The 10565-nt window shown below is 57.1% G+C and overlaps 1 protein-coding gene across 1 annotated transcript; it reads left to right on the plus strand.

The window, feature by feature from the left end:
- The first annotated feature begins 3718 nt into the window (after positions 1 to 3718).
- Positions 3719 to 9764, plus strand: ANGPTL4 (angiopoietin like 4). Its single transcript, XM_080813137.1, has 7 exons — positions 3719 to 4186; positions 4369 to 4479; positions 4610 to 4727; positions 6862 to 6975; positions 7313 to 7408; positions 7497 to 7778; positions 9097 to 9764. The coding sequence occupies exons 1-7, from the start codon at positions 3851 to 3853 to the stop codon at positions 9276 to 9278; spliced, it is 1239 nt and encodes a 412-aa protein (XP_080669263.1). The 5' UTR covers positions 3719 to 3850; the 3' UTR covers positions 9279 to 9764.
- The last annotated feature ends 801 nt before the right edge of the window (positions 9765 to 10565 follow it).

A 10565-nucleotide genomic window follows, 5' to 3' on the forward strand; every position in this document is an offset into this window, starting at 1 on the left:
TTCCGGTCACCATCCCAGGACCCTGTGATCAAGGCCCACATAGGGCTCCCTGCTCAATGGGAAGCCTGGTTCTCCCTCTCCTGCTCCCCCTGCTTGTGTTCCCTCTCTCTCTATCAAATAAATAAATTTTAAAAATCTTAAAAAATATATATATATGGGGCTCCTGGGTGGCTCAGTGGGTTAAGTCTCTGCCTTTGGCTCAGGTCATGGTCTCAGGGTCCCAGGATCGAGCCCTGCATGGGGCTCTCTGCTCAGCAGGGAGCCTGCTTCCCCGCACCGCCCCCCCCCCTGCCTCTCTGCCTACTTGTGATCTCTGTCTGTCAAATAAATAAATAAAATCTTAAAAAATAAAACAGAGACTAAAACAGGACTGTGCCAACCTCATAGGGCATACTAAGTGAATGAATGTATGTAAAATACTTAAAATAGTGCCAGGGCACAGAGTGGGCAGAATTAATCATTGGCTATGGTATTAGCTATCTATTGAGTTACCTGCATATTGGATCTGGCTTGGGGGCGTGCCTCATGACGCTGCTAACACGTATCAGCTGAACCCCCTTACCAGCACCTGGGTGGCTCAGTCGGTTAAGTGCCGACTTTCTATTTTGGCCCAGGTCCTGAGATCCAGCCCCAGGTTGGGCTCTGCGCTCAGAGGGGAGTCGGCTTCCGTTTTCTCTCCCTCTGCCCCTCCCCCCTTTCTCTAACAATCAATCAATCAATCAATCTTCAGAATAGATCCCTTGCATGGCGACAGGCTGATGTTGATCTTTGTGGGGGAGGGGTCCCGTTCTTCATGACACCGTGTGGATTTCTCCAAAGGGCTGCTTGAGTGTCCTCACAGCACGGAGGCCGGCTTCTCCCGGAGCGACTGATCTATTCAAGAACAAGACAGAAGCCACATGGTTTTCCATGATCTGACCTAGGAAGTTGCACACACCATCATCTCAATAACATCCTCTTGGTTATACCACAGGGATGTAAGGGCACGGGTGACAGGAGGCAAGCATCACAGGGCTGTTACGAACAAAGCAGCATATAGCGGCTCCCGAGAACACAGTTGTGAGTCAGCTAGCCCGGTGTCAATTCCTAGCTCTGTCCAGATCATCGCGAGAATTTCAACAAGGACTTAATCTCTCTTTTATTGTGTCTTCGTCTATAAAATAGAATAACAACAGCTCTTAACTCCTTTGGAGTTGCTATGAGGATTCAGTGAATACATAATCACTTTAGGATAATAGGGCCATTATGTTAAGAACACAGTAGGAGTTTGCTGCTATTTTGATTATAAGCGGTCCCTCTGCTGACAGACTGTCCCACCCCCAGAAGACCAAAGACTGGAAATTAGTAAAGAGGGACAGAGGGACCCTTTGTAACCTAGGTTCTAGAGACACAGATGGGAAGATACACTTCATGAGACCACGTACCGTGCCAGATTGAAATCTCCAAAAAAAGGGTCCATTTCACTGCTTCCCTGGTTTGGTGAGAGATCCAAGGCCACGTGTCACCTTCCCGACACTATTTGCTTTGACCAGAGTAGCTGACATGGGGGATAGGAGTGTCTTACCCACCATTATGGCCCCAGTACAAAAGCTATCACACAGCAGGTACTCAAGAAACAACTGAGAAGGGTGGGGGTGGGGGTGGATGGGCTGTTTCATTGTTGGGTTAGAGGGATGTTCTGGGGGACCGGTTTTTGTTTATTTGTTTTTAAAGATTTCATTTATTTACTTGACAGACAGAGATCACAAGTAGGCAGAGAGGCAGGCAGAGAGAGAGAGGAGGAAGCAGGTTCCCTGCCAAGCAGAGAGCCCCATGAGGGGCTCCATCCCAGGACCCTGAGATCATCAGCTGAGCAAGGATCACAGGGCAGAGGCTTTAACCCACTGAGCAACCCAGGTGCCCCGGGGCGGGGGGGGGGGGTGTAGTTTTTTAGGATGCTGTCCAGAGCCAGCTCCTGGGGCCCTTGGACAAATTCTTCCTCGTAGCCCCTTCACAGCAGGTGTCTCTAAGAACTTTTGGTGTGGTTTGTGCCCTCTGAAATGAGGCCCAGAGGACAAAGCCCAAAAGGCCATCATCAGGTTGAGAAAGTAACTGATCATTTCTCCCAGAGCGAGAAGCCAGGAGGGAAGACAGCACCCCCTGACACCTGTATCACCCACCCGGAGAGAGAGGCCAGGGCCTGGGGGATGGACAGGCGGGCTGCCAGGGCAGATGGTGGCTGTCTGGATCTACTCCTTGCAGCAGAGAGACTCTCCTTCCCGCCTGCCCTCCCCATCTGCCTGTCCCGGCTGCCGGATCGGCCAGCCTGGCATCTGGCCCGGGGGCTGGGCCAAGTGTATGAGTGTTGACCTGCACGTCAGCCCCGGGGCATGCGGTTTCAGATTCCAGAGGCTGAGCTGGCTTCGAGCCCTGCTGAGTCAACTCTGTTCTTGCTGGAGCTCCAAGCCAACCTGCCCAGGGTTCTTCCTGGCACACAGGCTTTCCTTTGCCAGCCTCAACTTCCTGACAGGGTAGAGTGGAGCTGGTGGGGAAGGTCAAAGTTTGTTGAATGAGGGGCGCCTGGGTGGCTCGGTCAGTGAAGCGACTGACTCTTTGGTTTTGGCTCAGGTCACGATCTTAGGGGTTGTGGGATCAGGCCCTCCATCCAGCTCCTGGCTCATCAGGGAGTCGACTGGAAAGATCCTCTCCCTCTGCCCCTCCCCCCACCCTGGCTCCGTAATAAGCATGAGCGGGCACGCTCTCCCTCAAAATAAATAAATCTTTAAAAAAATGTTTGTTGAATGAATGCTTGGACTTTCGGAATGGACATGGTCCAGCCCCACAGCCTCACTTAGTGCTTCCTTTGTCCCAGCCCTGCCCCTACCCCAGGCTGAGTGTTGGGCTCTCTCCACTAGCCTGGGAATGACTACCGGATAACAGGACTGTTTGTTGAATGAATGAATGAATGAGGAGGGGGAGCCCTTCTTTCCTCTATCAGCTCTTGCTGTTCTGAGGTGTCTGCTTTGATATAGGCCAAGACTGACGACACTACAGACCCTGGGGTAGAGGGTGGACTGGGGAGTGAGCCCCCCCCCCAGCCGGAGGGTGAACAAGATAGACCCGGGGCCAGCCCTAGGGCGCTCAGTTGCGGGAAGTGGGATGAGAGACGTTAGACGATCCCACAAACACAGCTGCAGTGACGAATCCGTGAGCGGGAAGGAGCGTGGGAGCCCAGAGACGGCTCCACCGGGGCCTTCGGCTGCTCTCCTCTCCGGGAAGTCTCCGGAGGCGGGGGTGTTTGAGGTGTCCCGGGCTCCATGCCCGGCCTTGCCGGACCCAGCGCACCAGGGCCCTTTCTTATTCGTCTCTTTCCGCCCTCTCCCCAGCTTCTGACTTGGGGGGCAGGGTCCGGAGGACCCCCCCAGCCCCGAGGGTCCCCGCTGAGCGCAGCAGGTGCGGCGTGGAGGGCCTGAGATCCAGCGCTTGGAAGGGGGGCAGCGGAGAGTCACGTCTCGCGTGGTCCGCGGAGAAGACACCACAAGGCCCGGAGGGGAGGAGCTAGAGCTTTGCACCCCCAGGGCGCCCCTCCACTCGCAGACCTAGCCGGCCCCGGGAGCACAGAACCCCACCCCCGCCGCACGCCCCGCCCCCGGCACTCCCCGCTCCCCGCCTCCGAGGCTCCCCCGTCCCTCTCGCACCGGCCTTATAAAAGCGGGAGTCGCGGGGACAAACCAAGCCCGAAGGGCTCGAGGCTGTGACCCGAGGTTCCGTTGAGGCTTCTCACGTGAGGGGGTCTCCGCCAGGGCCGCCGCGTCTCCAGCCGTCGACTCCCGAGCCCCGGCGCCTCCGAGTCCAGGACACCCCCGGAAGGATGCGCCGCGCTCCGACGGCTTCGGCCGCCCTCGTGCTGTGTGCGGCCACCGCCGGGCTGCTGAGCGCGCAGGGCCGCCCCGCGCCCCCTCCCGAGCCGCGGCGCTTCGCGTCCTGGGACGAGGTGAACGTGCTGGCGCACGGGCTCCTGCAGCTCGGCCACGGGCTGCGCGAGCACGTGGAGCGCACCCGGGGGCAGCTGGGCGCGCTGGAGCGGCGCCTGAGCGCCTGCGGGGCAGCCTGCAAGGACTCCGGGGGCTCCGCCGCGCCCCCGCGCGCGCCCGAGGGTCCCGGCCCCAGTGGCGAAGCTGTCCCCGACACTCTCCGCAGCCTGCAGGTACTGGTGCTCCTGCTTCTGCTTCTCCCCCGCGGGTCTTAAACGGTGGGACCAGTGGGGACTGGGCGGGGGATGCATCCGGGCTTCCCTGGGAGGGAGCGTTGGAAGGAAGGACCAGTGGATGAACGGGGAGGCTTGCCGCCGAGGGCCGGGTCCTCACCACTGTTTTCCCGCTCTCCCAGACTCAGCTCAAGAGTCAGAACAGCAGGATTGAGCAACTCGTCCACAAGGTAGCCCAGCAGCAGCGGCACCTGGAGAAGCAGCACCTGAAAATACAGAATCTGCAAAGCCAGGTGCCGATGCTTGCCCGGGGTGGGGCAGGAGGTCGAAGCTCGACCTGTGGGTGTGGACTGAGAGGCCGGTTAAGCAGCTTAGAGCCCGGGGAGCCAGCCAGACCTGATATTCTCCTCCTGTCCTGCCCAGGTGGGTCTCCTGGCCCCCACGCACCTGGACCACGGGATGGCCAAGCCTCCCAGGAAGAAGAGGCTCCCCAAGATGGTGCAGCTCGGGGGCCCTGCTCACAATATCAGCCGCCTGCGCAGTGAGTGTCCAGTCCTTTGCTGTCCTCTGGCAATCCCCCCCACTACCCCCCTACACACTCGCCATTCCTGTCCCCCCTCCTAGTGTGGTCCACCTTACTGGGAAGAAGAGAGGCCCCAGCTCTGGGTTCCTGGGGGCTCACTTGTCTCTCAGGTAAAGGGCTGATGGGGGTACATCCCACCTCATCCCTACCCCTGACCAGCCAGGCCACCCCACCCTTCTTCCTGCCAGTGGCTCTCCCCAAAGCCTCACTGGCCACTAGCTGGAGCAGGGGTTGGGGAAGAGGGTCCAGGAGGAAACAAGAGCTGCAGGGGCGTGGGGAAGGGGGTGTTGCAGTGAAAGGACACCTTCCCGAAGGCTAGGACCTCCTCTGAGGGGCACAGTGGTGGACAAGAGGGTGCTAGCTAGGGATCCTGGAGTTCTGATTGGGTGAAAAGAGATGGCTGCCCGGGATGGGGGTTCTGAACTTGGGTGCCCTATGGTCTCTCGGAGTGCAGATCCAGGAGGGGGCGTAGACAGGGAACCTCCATGTCCCCGCCCAGACACACCACTCACTCTTGAATCTCTTACAAATCCAGAGTTCCTGACCCACACATCCGATCCGTCACCTCTCTCTTGGTCCCAAAGTCCCTGATCACCCCCTTTCCTTCTCCCCCATTCCTTCTGAGAATGAGCCTTTGCAACTGTCACAAGTTCTGGGTCCTCTATTGCGTATCCCAGATTGCCCCAGATCTCCTCCCGCAGCGTGTCTCTGTGTGTCTGGCTCAGGATCCCAGCTCCTGGTTTCTCTGTCCCCACCCTAAATTCAGGGGTCCAGATGCCACTGGCTTCCCCATAGTCCCCCTGTCCCATCACCGCAACCTGGCATGGAGAGCTGTGTGCAGCCGACTGAGTGAGAGGTCGGATTCCCCCCTTCACACCCGGGGGCTCGGCGCTGGCTGTCAGCCCTCTCATCTTGAGAGCTCCTCCTCCCCTACCCACCAGCTCCCTCCCCAACTCTTCCTCCGTCCCAGGCCAGTAAGGGTCCAGTGTACCGTCCCCCCTGGGATGAGGGGCTTGGAGCTAGCCAGCAGGCGTAGGTCTGGGCTGGGGGATGTAAGCTGTGGGGTGCCTGGGTTTGGGGACTCCCAGACTCGGGGCTCAGCCCTGCCAAGTAGGGCAAGGTTCAGAGCTGGAGAGACAAACAGCTGGTGTTAATGGAAGCCACATTGGTGGTTTGGCCGGGTGCCGTCCAGATTGGAAGAGAAGAAAGTAGGGGAAAGGGGAGCTGCTCCAGGGGCCGGAAAACGTCTCCAGTCACGCTGGCCCCGCCCCCACCCCCCCATCGGCCCCCCCTCCTCCAGTGTGGACTTCCCCCTCCCTCTGGCGACCTTTCCCCTACTTTCCTGGCTGGACTGGGGGTGGGACTTCCCCAGCTTTTGGACCTCCGGAGCCCCCCCTCCCTCTTCCCCTCCTTTTGCTCTTCCCTTCATCAATCCTTCCCATCCTGGAAACCCAGGGGAAACCCTCCTGGAAACCCACCCCTGCAAACCCCATGCAGGCCCTCACCTGACAAAGCAGGGCTACTTCTGCTTGGCCCTTCCCCATTCCGACCCAGCTTCTCACTCACTCATTCCTCCAGTCTCTATTAAACACCTGCTGTGGGCTAGGATCAGCCTGGGCACTGGTGCCAGACTGTGGGCAAAGAGCCACTCTGTCCCCGGTCCCATGTCATCCTCATTCAGTGGCGGAGAGACCACCAGATGACCCTAGTGGTGTCGGGAGTGGGAATTCATCAGTGCTCCTTTTGGGAGGCTGGCCTGGTCTGGGAGTCAGGAAAGGCCTCCCTTCTAGAAGCTGGGATCTTTAGAATGAGGCAGGAAAGGCCTGAGGGAAGAGGGCCCTGGGCAGCATGACTGGCATGTGCAAGGTCCCTGTGGCAGGAGGGCGCATGGGGCGGGGAAGGCTGTGTGGCTGGAGGTCAGAGGGCGGTGTGGGAGGAGGGAGGCTGACTCGGACCATCCAGGAGGGCGCTGTTGTGAACCTGGGACTGCCCCCTCATGTTCCCATCACCCACCGCCCAGCCCCTCACATGCCTGTTTCCTGAGGACCCTCCTGCCTCACTCTCCCTGCTCCTCTCTCTGCCTGCCGTTCAGGGCTGCCCAGGGACTGCCAAGAGCTGTTTGACGAGGGAGAGAGGCAGAGTGGACTGTTCCAGATCCAGCCCCAGGAGTCCCCGCCCTTCCTGGTGAACTGCAAGATGACCTCGGGTAGGATTCACGGGCCCCCTGGGGTCATCTCTCTATCAGCTGTGTCTCCCCACCACTCCCCCTTGTTGAGCCAGGTTTCGTGGGCCCCGAGAGCTCTCTAGATTTCTGCTGCCCCCTCCCTCCCCACTGGGTCCTTGGGACAATCAATGCTCTAGGCTGAGCCCCTTGCCCAGTGGCCAGCCCACCTTTGACCGTCTTCCTCCAGTCCTTCTGGGCTGTATGAAAGCAACATTGCCCTTTCCGGATTTGGAGGCAGTTCGGGGTTTGAGAGGCAGGTGGGGAGTCAGAATCCCCCGCCAGCAGGGTCCTCCTGACGACATCGCACCTTTCTGGGCAGATGGAGGCTGGACTGTAATTCAGAGACGCCAGGATGGCTCTGTGGACTTTAACCAGCCCTGGGAAGCCTACAAGGCTGGCTTTGGAGACCCCCAAGGTGGGTATTTCCGGTGGGGCCAGAGACACTGGGGACAGGAGGGGGCATGGAGACGGGTCTGTCTCGCTGATCGGCCTCTCCCTGGTAGGTGAGTTCTGGCTGGGCTTGGAGAAGGTGCACCGCATCCTGGGGGACCGAGGCAGCCGCCTGGCCGTGCAGCTGCATGACTGGGAGGGCAACGCCGAGTCGCTGCAGTTCCCCGTCCACCTGGGCGGTGAGGACACCGCCTACAGCCTGCAGCTTACAGCTCCCGTGGCCAGTGAATTGGGGGCCACCACTGTGGCGCCCAGTGGCCTCTCCCTGCCCTTCTCCACTTGGGATCAGGACCACGACCTCCGTGGGGACAAGAACTGTGCCAAGAGCCTCTCTGGTGAGCAGCTCTGCCCCTCCCCGTCCTGCTTTGTTCAAGGGCAAGACCTCCCCTGCCCGGCTTTCTGCGTCCCTGTCCTGCCTTCAAGGCCAAATTCCACCAATCCTCTGCCTCTTTTTCTCCTTACGTGCTGCGTGCCTTTGGGCAGCTGAGTTAGCCTCTCCCGCCTTCAGTTTGCCATCTTTTTTTTTTTTTTTAAGATTTTTTTTATTATTTGACAGAGATCACAAGTAGGCAGAGAGAGAGGAAGGGAAGCAGACTCCCCGCTGAGCAGAGAGCCCGATGCTGGGCTTGACCCCAGGACCCTGGGATCATGACCTGAGCCGAAGGCAGAGGCTTTAACCCACTGAGCCACCCAGTTTGCCGTCTTTAAAATGGGTGTAGCCAGTGCTCACCCCATAGGCTTATTTCGAGATGACATTTGTGGGATAGTGGCTGGCATGTGACAAAACCACCAAGATAAACCCTGTTTTGTTCTAATGAAATCAGAGGCAGAGCCTAGGCCCTGTAAAGTAAAATCTGTGAGGCCGCTTTTTGGTGGGTCAAAAAATGACGGAAAACCAGTAATTTCATGTGGGTCAGTCTAATATATAAATTGATGAGCCGGACAATGATCATAGAAAGTCTTTAATAAACATATGCCATTAGGGTGCCTGGGTGGCTCAGTCGGTTAAGTATCTGCCTTCGGCTCAGGTCATGATCCCAGGGTCCTGGGATCGAGCCCCGCACTGGGCTCCCTCTGCTCAGCAGGGCACCTGCTTCTCTCTCTTCCTCTGCCTGCTGCTCCCCCTACATGTGCTCACTCTCTCTCTCTCTCTCTCTGTCAAATAAATAAAATCCTTTAAAAATAAAATAAACATTTGCCATGTGCCAGGTACAGAGAAGGAATGTGCCACAGTCATAGGCATGAAAGCTGTAGTTACTGGGAAGTGGGGGGGCCCTTTGTCACAACCTGGGGTTCCTCTGGACACAGTGTGACAATCACTAGAAACGTCTTCCCCTCTAAAGTTTGTAAAGTCTGGGGCGCCTGGGTAGCTCAGTTGGTTGAGCAACTGCCTTCGGCTCAGGTCATGGTCCCGGACTTCCAGGATCGAGTCCCGCCTCAGGCTCCCAGCTCCTTGGGGAGTCTGCTTCTCCCTCTGACCTTCTCCTCTCTCATGCTCTCTCTCACTCATGCTCCCTCAAATAAATAAATAAAATCTTTAAAAAAAATAATAAAGTTTGTAAAGTCTGCCACCTAGCCTCCTCTCCATCCCAGCCCCAGCGGAGGCACAAGGACCCCAGCCTGACCACGTTCTGTTTTCTTGGACCCCAACAGGTGGCTGGTGGTTTGGCACCTGTGGCCATTCCAACCTCAACGGCCAGTACTTCCGTTCCATCCCACACCAGCGGCAGCAGCGTAAGAAGGGTATCTTCTGGAAGACCTGGCGGGGCCGTTACTACCCACTACAGGCCACCACGATGCTGATTCAGCCCACAGAGACTGAAGCAGCCTCCTAGCCTCCTCCCTGGGGCCTGGTCTCAGGCTATAGAGGATAGTGACTCTGACTCTGGCCTGGCATGTGGCCACTCCCTGCCTCGCCAGGGGCTCAAGACGGGGCCATCTGGAGCCTCGTGGACAGAGAAGCAGCTCACGAGTGGAGATGCCCCCTTTTCCGAGTGGGGGAACTGCAGGCGATGTCCTCTGAGGACAGAGCTGTAGGGCTGCAGGGCACAGATTCCTGGACGCATGAGACTGAGGGGCGTTGAGACCTACTCCTTGCCCGTGTAAGGAGTCGGGGACCTGGAGGGACCACTTGGGGGCAGCCAGGCCAGCCCTCGAAGGCAGAATCAGTCATATTGACTGGCTGGGGGACCAGGGCTCCCATGGGCACCCAGTGCCCTTACAGTGCTCCGGTGTGTGGGTGCTGTGGGATGACCCAACGCCTGGGGTGTCCGGGCGGAGCTCGCAGAATCCTTGTAATAAAAGCAACCTCAGAACATTTCATTCTTTGTTCTTCAGTTTGTTTTTTAAAAAGTGGGCAGTTTCAAAGTCCGCAGAAATATGTTCCCAGGATAGAGGGTGAACACTCCCAGATCTTTTGAGGACAACACTGGTTAGTCCTACCACCTGACAACTGATTTTAATTTCCTTTGTTCATGATTTTGCAACATGTGTCTCAATTTTTATTTTCAAAAGAGCTGAAACCCTCATTCGATCCTTCCAGAAGCAGATAATGGGGAAAATGAGAGCCCCTCATGGTCATACTTACATACATGAATCACAGCGAACTTCTTAGCATCTGGCCGTCTGATAGAAATATAATGTGAGTCACATGTTGAATTTTATTCTTTTCTAATAGTCATGTTAAACAAAAAAAAACACACACACCCAAAAACAAAATTAAAAAAAATAAAGTCGGGGCGCCTGGGTGGCTCAGTCACTAAAGCATCTGCCTTTGGCTCAGGTCACGATCTCAGGGTCCTGGGATGGAACCCACATCAGGCTCTTTGCCCAGTGGGGAGCTTGCTTCTCCCTCTCCCACTGCCCCTCCCCATGCTTGTGCTCTCTCTCTGTCAAATTAGCGAATAAAATCTTGAAAAAAAAAAATATGGGGCTCCTGGGTGGCTCAGTGGGTTAAGTCTCTGCCTTCGGCTCTGGTCATAATCTCAGGGTCCTGGGATCGAGCCCCACATCGGGCTCTCTGCTCAGCAGGGAGCCTGCTTCCCTCTCTCTCTCTCTCTCTCTGTCTGCCTCTCTGCCTACTTGTGATCTCTCTCTGTGTCAAATAAATAAAACTTAAAAAA

The sequence above is a fragment of the Martes martes genome (genome assembly GCF_963455335.1).
Source record: "Martes martes genome assembly, chromosome: 1".
Lineage (NCBI taxonomy): Eukaryota > Metazoa > Chordata > Mammalia > Carnivora > Mustelidae > Martes > Martes martes.